This window comes from Episyrphus balteatus, chromosome 3 (assembly GCF_945859705.1).
Source record: "Episyrphus balteatus chromosome 3, idEpiBalt1.1, whole genome shotgun sequence".
NCBI lineage: Eukaryota > Metazoa > Arthropoda > Insecta > Diptera > Syrphidae > Episyrphus > Episyrphus balteatus.
The window spans coordinates 103443621-103458792 of NC_079136.1; the positions used below are offsets into that span (position 1 = coordinate 103443621).

General features: G+C 32.9%; 1 protein-coding gene across 1 annotated transcript; it reads left to right on the forward strand.

Annotated features, from left to right (window-relative positions):
• The first annotated feature begins 369 nt into the window (after nucleotides 1–369).
• LOC129914323 (28S ribosomal protein S18a, mitochondrial) lies at nucleotides 370–1088 on the forward strand. Its single transcript, XM_055993515.1, has 2 exons — nucleotides 370–597; nucleotides 664–1088. Exons 1-2 carry the CDS (start codon nucleotides 501–503, stop codon nucleotides 1032–1034), a joined length of 468 nt encoding a protein of 155 aa, XP_055849490.1. The 5' UTR covers nucleotides 370–500; the 3' UTR covers nucleotides 1035–1088.
• Nucleotides 1089–15172: the final 14084 nt, after the last annotated feature.

Consider the following 15172-nt stretch of genomic DNA (forward strand, 5'->3'; position numbering starts at 1 on the left):
CCGAACGAACTGCTTCGTCCTGTTTCTGAAAACATGCGGAGTAGCCATAATGAACATACGCGCGCATAGCCTTCTGTCACAATTTACATTTTTGTTTTCCATAATTTTTGTAAACAGTTTTTGTTTCCCATAATTTTGGAAAACGACATAATAGCTGTGTTCCTTTAGCCTTAAGTATCTACTGCTAAGTACTTCTGGTTGTATTCTTCTATAGAAAAAATATTATTGAATGGATTCAGAAGTAATAAAAAGTACTTTGCTGAGCCCAAAGGAACACACCCAATAAATGTTTCATCTGAGAAACTTGTTCCAGTAAATTATTTTGCTCTCTCTTTCAAAATGACATTCAGCCCGCAGAGATTTTTCCTTTGTGGGACGCGCCTATTCTTAGGTTGGAGACTTCTTTCACACCTATCAAAAACTATAGACGTCAAACCGTAATGTAATAGCAAGTTTCAGAAAAGTTTATTCCTTCAGAAAAAAAAATTCAACATAAAAAAATGATATCTTTATTTCGCTCGACTCGAGAAATATTTGTCAATACTAACATAATACCTAAATATGTATCTACTTCATCTTCATTATTGCTGAAAGAAAGTAAGTAATCGATAATTATTCATTTATGATAACCTATATCTTAACCTGTATTGTCTCCTCAACTAGTCCAATCAAAACAAGAAAATGATATCCTCGTTCTCCAAGGAGTCGACGTACCTTCTCCACGCGCTGATAAAATGCTCAATGCTGCTTGCCAGGCCAAGTTCTGTCCCGAGTGCACTCTGGGACTGGATATAAAACATACGGACGTTCTTATTCTTAGCCAGTATGTTCGTTCCGATGGTTGTATGCTTCCACGCCGCATAACCGGACTGTGTCGTCGCCAACAAAAGAAAATGGGAACCCTCGTGACAATGGCACAAAAAGCTGGTCTAATGTCAAATCTAACACCAGCATGGAGTGCAAAGGACCCTAAGAGACGTGCTGGCTGGAAAAAATTCAACAAGTACTTCTTCGAGTCCACAATTAAATATTAAAAGTTTCATTGTCTTATTTCTCTAATAAATTATATAATTTACTGATTAACAAAATTTTATTTTCCCCCACTGTCCAGTTGTTGTGTTTAATTGCAATCTTGAATCTCTTTCCAAAGGTGTTTATAAACCTCTAAATCAGTGGTCGGCAATTAGTTTCCAATACGGTCCAGATTATCAAATTTTGTTTCATACGAGATTCCAGAAATGATTAAAACCAATTTTGTATGAAAAAATTAAAACGAGCAACGTTTATTTTTTTTTTAATTCTTTTTTTAATAATTTTAAACTATTTATTTTTATTGAAAATAATAGTGAATTACAACAACGGAATGATTAGATATAGATATAATGCAAGAATACACGTAATGAGAAAAAATACACATCTGGTCCTGAGATATTTCTTTATAATTTGGTTCTCCTGATGTAGAAGCTATACGTGAATTTGTTATCCTTTAGAGATATTTTTTTTAACGAAGTTCATTTTTGAAAAAGAACTCTCACATATGCAGGTGGACCCAAACATGGTAATAGGATTTATGGCCTTTTTTTACAATTTGGATACTTGTCTGTAACGTGTGCTCAGCGCACCCCAAAAATCTTCTATGGGCGAAGAATTGTACAATCGCAAAGAAAGCAATAGCAAGGCGCATTACGCAAAAGTTCCATTAATGTGGTCTTATTTTCTGTTGGCAAAATTTCTGTTTTTTGCTTTTCTTAACGACCTCCGAGTCTGAAAATGGTTTTTGACGCTCATTTATTGTGCATACACGCAAGGCCGCTTCTGAAGAAACTTTCTATTCTCACCGTCAACTTTGCGTTTCTTATTATGATGCATTTTGTTGTCAATAGGTTAAATAAAAAAACACTTGACATCGGAAAGAAACCGTAACGAGTAAAATAGTAAAACAAAAACTATGTAGTTTAATTGAAAATAAAACATGTGTATTATTGCAATAAAAAATTATCGTCGCCAACTTGTTTGAAGAAATAATGTGCATGTATGTAGTGTAGAATCATTTATGATTAGTATGAAATTTTTTGTAGGTGAGTGAATATGTTCCTTTTTTCAACTAAGGGCCAATTTTTCAATAGTCAGTTAAACAGTCAGTTAGTACTTATTCCTAAGGATAGAGAAAAAATCAATTTTTCAACAGGCAGATATAGCTTATTCCTAAGAATAAAACTATCTGCTTCTTTCAGAGACGAATAAACATTATTCTAAGGAATAATTTCAAAAAAATTATTGTGTCAATTGTCAAAGCTGTTTTGAAAGAATTTTGAAAATAATACAGTGGAACACAAGGAAACAAAAACAATCATGAATAAAAATGACGTTTAATTTTAAATATTTTTGAATTTGACAATTTTTTTTTGTAATTCTGTAGAATAAATTATTCTTGATTGAAAAATTCAATGTTTTTATCTGATTGTTTATGAGCCTAATAACTTTATTCGTCGAACAGTTAACTGACTGTTTATTGGAAGATTGAAAAATCGGCTCTAAGTCTGAAAAATCAACGGTCCGGACTTAAATTCTTCGCGGTCCGGACCCGGTTTTTGCTTTCGAAAAGACGTTAAAATTTGTTTTTAAAAATAACGAAGCTCTTTAAATTCCTTGCTGACCAGTCTGTACGGAATATTCGATAGTTTGAAGGGTCAGGGAAAGCGAAATCATTTATTTGAGTAGTGGCACAATTTAATCAATTTAATTTAATTCAATTAAATTTAAAACGGAGAATTATTATTACTCTTGCCAACCGCTGCTACTTTGGTTGAGAAGGCAATTGACCAGCAAAGCCCTCATCATCGCAGTTCTGCTATATGGTTCAGAGGCATGGACTTTAACCAGACGGATGAAAACATCCTGGATTGTTTTAAGAGAAAAGTTCTTCGTGAGATTTCTGGTCCCTTATGCATTGATGTTGATGGAGAGGAAGATAATAGCGAATTTTACGGGTTGTACAAGGCAGTGGCCAGTTTTGCCAGTATATTTTAGCGGCAAAGAGCCGATTTTGGAAAATCTTGGAGCCAAAAATAGCCGAGTTAAAAAATGGCACCAAAAAAACTCATACAATTATTTGTTTGTTTATTAGATTTTTGATTTTTTTTTAAACAGATAATTTTTACAAATCAGACTTCAAGGACAGTTTTCTTTTTCATTTTGTTGATACAATGGCGACAAAATAAATAGCACACTAAAATTTTGGAAATGAAAGTTTTTCGCACTTTCTTAAATTCAAAGAGCTGTTTTATTAATGAGGAAGTAAGAACACAGGTAAACAGCCATATTCTGCTATCCATCGGGGGAAATAATTTCTAAATATTCACCAATTACTATTCTGCTATTCATGGGGAGGAATCCAAACTCATGTAGGTAATACCGGTAATGTTGTTGGGTATTCTACTATTCACGTGAATGAACTTGCTCCAAAATGTTGCGGATCTGTCATCTGTCACTTTTGCTTGGAAAAATTAATTCACCATCTTTGAAATTAAGCAAAATGCCACTTTTCATAAATTTTTAAATATTTCTTAACATGTAATCGGTTGTTTTTATTTTTTCTATGCAAATAAGCACAAACAAAAATTTGTTTTTTTTTTAAATTTACATAGTCGCTATTTTTTTTTTATTTGACGTTTACGTGGGCTTCAAATAGAGGTATGATAATGCCGTTTACTAGATGGAAAGTAGAATGGCAAGGTAGAGTTAAAGTGAATCGAATGTGTGAATCGGATCGAAGATTCACGTGAATAGCAGAATAGGGCTGATATTCACCATCTTTAAAAATAGGCAAAATACCACTTCTCATAATTTTTTAAGTGTTTGTTAATACATATATCGCACCCTCAATGCAAAAGAGCGATAAGTCAAAAAATGACATTTCTCGCTCTTTTGTACTGAGGGTGCGATATAATGGATTGTTTTTATTCTTTCTATGCAAGGAAACAAAAAAAATTTATTTTTTCTTTAAATTTACTTGCTCGCCATTTTTTTTAAGTTGAAGTTCACGTGGACGTCAAATAGAGGTATGATAATGATAATCGAATGTGTGAATTGAATCTGAGATTCACGTGAATAACGGAAGAGGGCTGATATTTGATTTATTAAAAAAGAAATTAACTATATTTAACAAAAAATAACAACAAAATCATTAATGCAATTCAAATTTTTCTAAAACAAAATATATAGCACATTTCATAAATACAAAAACAAAATAACATAAATATTAACACAATTAAAAGAAAATAACTAGTATTTGGTTGGGTAACCCTTATCGTTAATCACAGCATAACACCGACGGTTAATAGATGAAACAAGACTCCGTAATCAACAGGTACTGAGTACCAAGCTCGTCAAAATTCCTGTGAAAGTCTGTCCAAATTTGAGGTATCAGATCTATTAATCGCTATTTCCACGTCACTCTACAAGCTCTGAATAGGATTCAGATCCTCTTCTGCCCGTTTAATTTTTAGTTGATTCCTTAAATCTTTGGCGAGATCCATAACTTGCACCAAGTCTTATAGCGTTTTCGTTTGGGAATTCTTAGAAGTGTCTGGGACTGTGCGATCCGGAATGCCAAACGATCAGAGTTGGATACTTTTTTTTGATTCTGAAGTTTGGGTTTCTTTGTATTCGTGAAACGTCAAATTCGAACGTCTGTTTTGTTTATTTTTAAGTTATCTATTTTTGTTTTGTTTTCTTCACTTTATTTTAATATAGTTTAAAATTTTTTTGCATGTTTAAAAATCTTCAGATTGAGAAATGAACAACAAATATTGACATTTCATTACTCTGACGTCTTTAAAGTGAATATGTGTGCGTGATTCTGGTTTTGATTCTGCCTCAAAATTCAGAATCGATTTTCTCTTCTTTTCAGAATTAGAACTGTCATTGAGTGCCAAACGAACAGTTTCAGAATCGTTCGGAAGAATTCCGGACAGTCCCGGACGACCAAACCAAGCTATTAATTCACTCTTTGAAACTCACGACTTAATGTCAACGAAAGTTGAACTTATAACATTTATACTAATCAAGAACTCGAGATCCATAGCGTTTTTTAAGTTCTTTGCGTCACTTTCTTCCAACAATCTTATATGGTCAAGAGTTTCGAACACAAACGGAAATTGGAAATACATAGCTCCTCAAAATGAAATGATGAAATGAAAAATTATTTGTCGAAATAATAATTTCTTTCAGATGAAGTTAACTTTGTATTTTCCCCATAGAATGCAGGTACAGAATGTACAGTTGACAATGCCTCTAGGAATCCTGTGAGTTGGTACTAATAAGACTTAATTCACGTAAGAATAGGAAGTAGGAAATAAGTTTCAGAGTGCGTTTCTTGAACTAACTTGGTTCATGACTGATTATGTTGAACAATTATCGATCCCAATGGGATGATATATCCCCTTGATCCTCCCCCCCAATCTACGAAACTGGTACAAGGACACTTACCTACCTAGCCAAGAGAGTAAAAGTGCAGCGCCTGAGATGGCTAGGTCTCGTGGAGCGCATGGACAATAATGCTCCGGGCCGAAAAGTTTTCGACTCCAACCCAGAGGGACGATGCAGTAGAGGAAGATCTCGTGTGAGGTGGCGCAATAAAATGGAAGGGGACCTCAATCAACTTGGTTTGCGATACTGGGAGCAGCGAGGTAAGGATATGGTTGGCTGGCGAAGCTATAGTTGGTGACGAAGCTATACTGGTCTAAAAAATTTAATTTTTTATTGGTGCACAGGCATTAAAATATCTGAAGTCAGAAATATCCTATCAGCTCACATTTTTTAAATATTACCTTTAGAAAGTTAAAACAAAATCGTTTTTCGACTTATTTTGAATCAGTTCATAGCCGAAGAGCGCTTATAGCAAGCACCGTCTTGCGACCATTTGCCAACACAAAACTGTGTTATCCGGCTCATCACTTAGTGCAGTGTTAGTAGTTAGTAAGCAAATAATAACTACAAAGAACGTACACCAAGAAAAAAACATTGAATTCAATATTAGATAAAACAAACATTAAAGAAATACAAACAAAATAATTACTTGAGCAACAAAAAAGACATAAAAATAAACGCAGACATTTATGAGCGTGGCACACTGGTTTTTAAGACAGTTTTTAATCTATTTTTATTAAAGTTTAAATCAAAAAGGTTTGAATTTAAATTTAGAAGTTTACACATGCCACATGCGTGTTAAAGGTTCATGCAAGTCATAATTTGTTCGGTGTGGTGGAATATTCATTAAATCCAAGCATCGGAGGCTATAAGCACCCTTTGAAGTTTTTGATTTATAATTTTTTAGATGAAAAGCAATAACACCAAAATGTAAGTTGTTATTTTCACTTTTAACCCCTTCTTATTCTCAATTCTTCATTTGTTATTTACGATTGATGGCCTTTCAAACCATACCTATATAGGTCTCATTTTAATCGCCTGTTTTTTTTGGGTATTTTCCTTTATAAAAATTTATTTATTGGGTTATACCTATTCATATTTTCCTTTTTCTAAATTTTGTAAAACAATAAAGTCGGTTCACAGGAATTAAGGCTGAAACAATAATTGAGGATTGGGGATTGGCTGCAGCTGGAAGCTCGAAGAATTATTATTTAACGGATTTCATTTGATGAAATTTCATGGAATATCCTGCCTTCGTATTGTTGTGTTTTGGAATATGTAAGATAATTTTAGAATAGAAATTTTAGACCACTCAAGCCCACTTGCAATATCCTTTCCAACTGGTAAACGTTTTTTCCTTTCCGGTTAAAATTTTTCGTTTTCTCAATGAATCTATTTCGATTGAACTTTCTTAGCCAACATTTTTAATGAATTTCTTATAATTTTATTTATATTCATTTTAAAACTGGTTATATTAAGTGAACCAAATTTCTTGCTCTTTTTTGACACTCTTTAAATTTTTGGAAAATTTAGAATCTACTGGTCATTATTTGTTTAGATTTTATTAATAAGAACCATTTTTAAGACATTCAAAGCAAAGACTTAGTAAACTCACAGATTTTATGATATCTAGGAAAACCTGCACCAGGTAAAATCTCTAAAAATGTGTGTTTTTTGCTTTAGTCAAAAATGGGTACGAATTAAAAATTTATAACATGAGTAAAGGCATACCAAAGTAAGCGTTTTCTTAAATCATCGCTAAAGCGTATCAACTTTGCAGATAGAGAGTTACTGTAGAACAATTTTTTTCTTAGAATATACCCAAGAATCATCCCTCAAAATCTTCTTATCTCATTTCGGGACACCCTGTGTAGTATACCTTAAGTAAATAAAATACATTCATAAACGACCATTTCAAATCATTACCGTGCCTAAATTCCATAGGCTCATAAAGTTGAAAACAAATACCTACGATGCTAAATCTGCCATGGCATTATTCCACCGACAATCTTCACACATTAGCCAAAATCGATCGCATTCCGACAAGAATTAATTATCTATACGAACGATATAATGTTTCTTGTAGCTTATCTGAAAATTATTTGATTTCAAACTTGGCTGAGTAAGAAATATCAAAAAAAAAAAAAAAACACAAAAAAAGGTCAAAATATAAAAAATTAAAAAAAAAAAAACACAAATACAAAAAATACATAAAAAAAATTAAAAATGTACAAAAAAAAACTTTATAGCTTATAAAAATTCTGTGATATTTATCTATTTATTTATTTATTTATTCATTCATTTACTTATTTATTTATATATTTATTGATTGTTTTATTTATTTATTTACTTATTTATTTATTTGTTTATTCATTCATTTATTTGTCATTTATTTATTTATTTATTTATTTGTTTATTTATTTATTTATTTATTTATTTATTAATTAATTTATTTACTTATTTATTTATTTATTTATTTATTTATTCATTTATTTATTTATTTATTTATTTTTGTAATTATTGATTACATGTTGAGTTGTTATTTATTTATTTATTACTTTTTGTTCTCTCATCAATGTTATTTATTTATTAACTGTTAAATTGTTTATTTGTTTGTAAAGCCAGTGTTTGAAATTAGGTACTTTTTAGTCCTAAGCTCCCCTTCTCTTCTCATCTTAACAAAGCGATACGTTAATAGGAAGGTTTTTCATGTAGCTTTTCCTTCTTTCTTGTAATTTGTATAATTCTGTGATAATTGTAATAAAAATGTTATTATTTTTCAGTAGTAAGGTAGAGTTATACCATATCTCTGTAAACTGTGCAATATAGATTTAAGAAAAGAAAATATGTTACAATTTCAGCTACAATAAAAATACAAAAACAAATAAAAATAAATACCTACGAACAAAAAATTCTCCGAGTTTCTTAAATAAAATGGTAAAAACAATTCAGGGCAAATAAAGCTTTGGTCTGCCAAAATGATACGAGTTTTGCTGATTTTCTTATTTCTATCTACTTTGTTGTTAAATCAAATTCTCACGCTAAAGGCAGCAAAAAAATTACACCACCACCAATTATGATCTCAGGATTTCCAATTTTTGGAGATCTTAAGAAAATAATAGAAAAATGTACAAAAAAAGCTTGCAAATACACATCGTACAACAAAGACAACTGGAAACTCACAGTCGAAGAAGCCGACGAGTATAGATCTGTCACTGAAGAATTGAGCAAACACCAAATTCAATGGCACTCATATGAGAACAAAGCTACAAGGCCAATAAAAGTAGTAGCCAGAGGTCTTCATTCCTCGTGCTCTCCTGAGGAAGTAGTGGAAGATCTTGTACAAAAAGGCTACCAAGCCCTTGATGCAGTCAATCTATTTAAGAATGACACAATTAAAAACTCCTCTGGAGAATCGACGACAAGTAAGAGGTTACTACCTTTATTCATGCTAACTTTTGACAGTAAACAAAGTGTCGAGGAGATTTATAAAGTAAGATCAATCTTGGGCATAGCTGTTAAAATTGAACCACTCCGAAAATCTAAAGTTGTTCCGCAGTGCAAACGTTGCCAAGCTTTTGGTCATACCCAAAAATACTGCAACCGCGAGTTTGCTTGTGTAAAGTGCGAAGGAAAACATGCAACTAAAAATTGTCCGATGAGCAAAGATCAGAAAGCAAAATGTGTGAACTGCCAGGGTAATCACCCGGCAAGCTATTTAGGCTGCCCAGTTGCCAAAAAATTCCAAGAGTTCAGAAGCAAAAATACATCTGCTAGAGACAAACCCAGAAACACAGTAAATACCGAGTTAACTGCTGAAAACAATACTAAGAATGAACCGCCTAAAAAAGCTGTTCAAAGTAAAAGCGATGAAAATAAAGCCTATTCTCAGATTCTAAAAAATGTCCGGAAGAATGAAGAGACTTCCATAAAAGAAATGCTACACCTCATTCTCCAAAGAATTGATAAACAGGATTTGAATATCAAACAGTTAAGCGAAAAAGTCGCTCTTAAAAAAACAATGATGGACAGAACACTTAAAATCGCTACATGGAATGCAAACGGTCTTTTACAACACTTATCCGAATTAAAAATCTTTTTAGATCTAGAACATATAGATATTTGCCTGGTGTGGCAAAGTCTAGATAATGTAATAGAAAACTATTCATGTTACCACGCTCCACATCCAGCTGACAAGGCAAGAGGTGGATCGGCGATTCTTATAAAAGAAAGCTTAAAACATTATGAAGAAACCAAGCTTATTAATGAAAATATGCAAGTAACAACTATTAGTATTGGTATGAAAAAGAAAGAGTTTAAGATAGCAGCTATATACTGCCCACCAAGGCGCTCCCCGACAGAAGATGACTATACAGATTTATTAAATGTTCTTTGGCATAACTTTCTTGTTGGTGGAGACTTCAATGCGAAACACACCCATTGGGGTTCAAGACTTATATCAACAAAAGGCAAAAGACTTTTCCAAGCAGGCCGTAAATACAATTGCGAATTCTATTCCTCCAGGTCGCCTACTTACTGGCCTTCCGATACTAACAAAATACCAGACCTTATTGACTTTTTCGTAGCTAAAGGAATCAAACGAAATCACATTAGTGTCGAAGGTAATTATGACTTGTCATCAGATCATACTCCAGTGATTCTATCACTAAGTGAATCGGAAGTAATAGAAAAAAGTAATCCAAAGCTTGCAAATAAGAAAACAAACTGGAGTGATTTTAGAGAAAAGCTTTTAAGTTTTATAAATTTAAGATCTCCCATGGATACAATCGAGCAAATTGACCATGAAGTGGAACAATTTATTGCTGATGTGCAACAGGCCGCTGAAGAAAGTACTCCAACATTTTCTTATAGAAGACAAAATGAAATAAAATTTCCTTTAGAGATAAGAGAGTCGATAATAGAGAAAAGAAGAGTTCGAAGAAAATGGCAAAATACTAGATTTCCAGATGATAAAACAACGTTTAACCGTATAAGCAACAATCTTAAAAAACAAAGGAGAGTGGGCATTTTGGCCCATTGGTGTAACACATTGAGACTTACATCAAATGAAAGGTCTCGATGAGTGTACTATTTTTTTGTAGGGGAATAAGTCTGTATCTCGTGCAGGGAAAGTGCAGTGATGCATTTTATGTCTAAAAATGTATGTAATAAAATTCAGAAAAGTATACATTTTGACTAGACGCTCGATTAAATTGGTTCAAAAAATTACATAACTGTGTTGAGAGATCAATTGGGCTATTCCATCACCAGTTTTCACCCATGACTTAATGCATTTTTCGGTTTTTTTAACATTTTTGTATGGGACGTGGCTCATTTGTGTAACACATTGATACATACTTCAAATGAAAGGTCTCGATTGTTGGACTAATCCATCAACTGCTCTAATTTTCAAAAAAAATGCATTTATCGGTTTTTATGGATTTATGAAATGCAATACCAAAAAATGTTTGAGTTAGAATATGATTTTCTGTACTTTGAAGTCGTATGCGAAAGTACCTTGTTGGTTTGAAAGTAATTAAATATACGATGGTTGTGACTAATTTTTCAAAAATGCAAATCAAACTTTAAGTTACATTACTAATAAAATGGTGGAGTGAATTTAAACTCCAAACCATACCTTTTTTTGTTCTAAAAACACAAACATGTAAAATAAGCTGTAATACATTTTTGAACATAAAATGCAACACTCCACCTTCCACGAGAAAGAGTTTTGTGTCCATTCAAAGGAATAATGCGCTCATCAGTACCTTTTATTTGATGTAAGTCTCAATGTGTTACATTTATTTTTGAGCATAAAATGCACCACTGCACTTTCCCTGCACGAGATAGAGTCTTTTGTCCATACAAAAAAATAACACGCTCATTGCGATCTTTCATCTAATGTGTGTCTCAATGTGTTACACCAATGAGCCACGTCCCATACAAAGTGTTAAAAAAACCGAAAAATGCATTAAGTCATGGGTGAAAACTGGTGATGGAATAGCCCAATTGAACTTCCAACAAAGTTATGTAATGTTTTTGAAACAATTTAATCGAGCATCTAGTCAAAATGTATACTTTTCTGAATTTTATTACACATATTTTTGAACATAAAATGCATCACTGCACTTTCCCTGCACGAGATACAGACTTGTGCCCATACTAAAAAACAATACACTCATCGAGACCTTTCATTTGATGTATGTCACAATGTGTTACACCGATGGGCCACGTCCCATACAAAAGTGCCCAGTCTCCTTTATAAATTCAAAAATGATTCACTCAGTACATTCTAAAGAATTTAACGACTGATGCTTCAACCGATTTTTCGCTATGGAAAGCAGCCAAGCGCCTGAAAAGACCGCAGTTACAAAACTCGCCCTTGAAATCTCAAGATGGGAAATGGATCGGTAACCCAAAAGAAAAAGCTAACCTTTTCGCGGAGCATCTTGCGAATGTTTTTAAGCCATACCCAACGAACGCGGCTGAAAATAGCTTACAATTTGTTGATAAGATAGATGAAAGTGAAATACCAATTGTAAGATTAAAAGAAATAAAAAGTATATGTTTACATCAACTATCAAATAAAAAATCACCAGGTTACGATCTAATTACTACCCAGGGCCCCTGTTCTGTAACTTTATCACTGGCGATAAACGTTTTTCAACGTCTCTAAAATCCACTTTCTTCCATAAATAAAGCAAAATTTATTTCAAATTCAGAATTTATGAATTAAGAAATTATGATCTGGAACAAAATTTCTTTTATTTTGATGAGGTTTAATGGATTTTAGGGTCATTAAAATATTTTATCGCCAGTGATAAAAGTTACAGAACATGGGCACAGGTTATGAAAGAAATGCCTTTGAAAGCCTTCATAAAACTCCAATATATAATAAATGCATGCCTTAAGCAACGGTATGTCCCACACCATTGGAAAATTGCTGAAGTTATTGTCATACCCAAGCAAGGTAAGCCACTTACAGACCAATGAAAAACTGCTTCTGAAGAGACTTAGCAAAATTATAGAAGAAAGAAGGTTAATCCCAAATCATCAGTTTGGCTTTAGAAATAAACATTCCACGATAGACCAAGTTCATAGAATAACGGATGTAATAGAAAAAGCATTAGAAGAAAAACAAGTATGTTCAGCTATTTTCTTAGATGTTGCTCAAGCCTTTGACAAGGTTTGGCATGAGGGACTTAAGTACAAACTGCAAAGGGATCTTCCCAGACAGTACTATGAAATATTAAAATCGTACATCGCAGACCGATTGTTTAGAGTAAGGTACGATCAAGAATATTCGGAACTGAAGAAAATAGAAGCCGGTGTACCACAAGGAAGTGTCCTAGGTCCTACCCTGTATTTACTATACACAAGGGATATCCCAGTTGGGAATCACACCATAATGGCTACTTTTGCAGATGATACCGCAATTTTGGTACCCGACAAATGTGTCTCTAAGGCAGCAGTAAAACTGCAAAATGCCGTCGACACAGTCAGAGATTGGACCGAAAAATGGCGTATCAAACTCAATGAAACAAAATCTTCACATATAAACTTTACAAATAAAAAGATAAACAATATTCCAATATTCATTAATAATCAAGCTGTACCTTACGCCAATACGGCCAAATACCTTGCAATGACTTTGGATGCAAAGCTAAAGTGGAAAGAGCACATCAAAAAGAAAAGAGAAGAACTAAACTTGAAATATAGAAAAATGTACTGGTTACTTGGTAACAACTCTGATTTATCAACCCAAAACAAAATAATGCTGTATAATCAAGTACTAAAGCCTGTTTGGACCTATGGTATCCAATTATGGGGCTGTACAAAGAAAACAAATACCGAAATCATCCAAAAATTCCAAAACAAAGTCCTTCGTGGAATAGTTAATGCACCTTGGTACATAAGAAATACCGATCTACATCGTGACTTACAAATAGAAACGGTTACAGAAGTTGTTAAAAAATACGCTGTATCGCATAATCAGAGACTGCAAAGTCATACCAATTCTGAAATGGTGTCCGTCTTGAATACCAGAAACCATGTTCGGAGATTAAGAAGAACCAAGCCTCATGAGCTTATGGTCTAAAAAAACATGGGAAAGTATTAAAAGTTTAAACTTCCCCCAAAGTGATTTTACAAAGTTAAGAAATAAAAATCTGATGTCGATCTCTCAAGATTGGTCCTGATAAAGAGGTGGTTTTAGTGGTTAAGAGTCCCTCACTACTTGGTGTCGAATACTGCCAAGTTTCTTTTGAAGATTTCCTCCCGTCAAAAAAAAAAAAATCTACTTTGAAATTTTTACTCTCCTAAAAGCCCCACAGCAGCTCCAGCTGACATCAATCTTAGTTTTCAACGAAATAGGTAGGTATTAACTATGCCCTCCAAGCCCCCCCCCCTCTGGCTACGTGCCTGGTATGTATATAATTATGGGCATTCTCCTTTACCTTATACTTTCGGTTGTTTAACAATTTTCCTTAAAAAATGCTTTTCTGCTTATGATTTACATCATCGATTCTCAAGCTGTGGTCCGCGGACTCCTGGGGCTCCGCGTAGAATTTTAGATGGTCCGCGACAGCTTTTCTATAAAGCATGAGAAATATGTTAGTGGACAGAACTTTTTTTACATATGTACCCATTATATTTGTACGTTCTTTCATAAAAAAATATCATGTAATTAGAATTCCTTCTCGATTTTTGTAATTTTATATTTTTCCGAAAAATGACAAAAAGTAAACAGTGAGACGTTATTAAAAAGCAAACAGTGAGACAGACATATAAATAAAGCAAACAGTGAGACATAGATTTAAAAAAAATCTATTAGGTATTTTAGCATGACTTCAATATGATTTCGTAGTGTTTTTTCTTTCGTTTTTGACGTGATAACGTCTTATAAATCGATAAATTTTTTTTGACAATTCTAAACATGCCAGGTGAAAGATGAGAGAAAAAAAAATTAGACGTCTAATATGGATTTTTTTCCAACACTTTGCGTTTCGAAATATGAATTTTTGAAAAACACCTTGTTTTTTAGGGGTATTTTTGGGTAGTTTTTGATTTGTAGCTATTTTTGGAGCGTTCAAAAAATCTCAAACTTATAGGACATGTAGGTTTGGCCTTATGCATACATGTGCAAAAAATTGTAATCGTTGAGTGAGTTTTGAATAACGGAAGAAACAAGTTTTTAAAAAAACACATTTTTGGACCTTTTTAACCGATTTTCATCGTTTTCTATTTTTATCTTTTTTCTTTAATAGATAGAAGAATAAAGTATATGGTGTAAAGATAGACCAACTAATTGATAGACGACTAAATGTGTGCGATCATTTTCAATCATTTTCGTAAACACAATTTTGAGATAACGGTTAAATAAAATTTTAAATTAAACAGGTTATAACTTTTGAGCAGGTAGAAATTTTATTAAGCTTTTATTAGAATCCTGATACAATTACCTTTCATTTGGTCATATTAAAGGTGAAATAATAAGCTTTCACATGGTATAAAATATTTTATAGGTTGTCAAACAAAAAAATTGATTCCATAGCGTGAGAACATAATAATAAATGTTTTTTTGCTTTTTTTTAATGAAATTTGATCGAGTTCAAAAAATTCTAGGTCTTTTTGTAGATGTCTCATAGACCTGATCGATATATACAGGGTGTCCCACAGTCACCGCCCCAAATGAAAACCATGGATTCCTGAGGTCATTTGAAGTCGAAAAACTTAAGAGGTA

Bases quoted from the DNA above. Each gene is read 5' to 3' on its own strand.
- LOC129914323 (XM_055993515.1), top strand. From the start codon at position 501: ATGATATCTTTATTTCGCTCGACTCGAGAAATATTTGTCAATACTAAC. The intron at 598-663 runs GTAAGTAATCGA...CTCCTCAACTAG, and splicing joins TTCATTATTGCTGAAAGAAA to TCCAATCAAAACAAGAAAAT.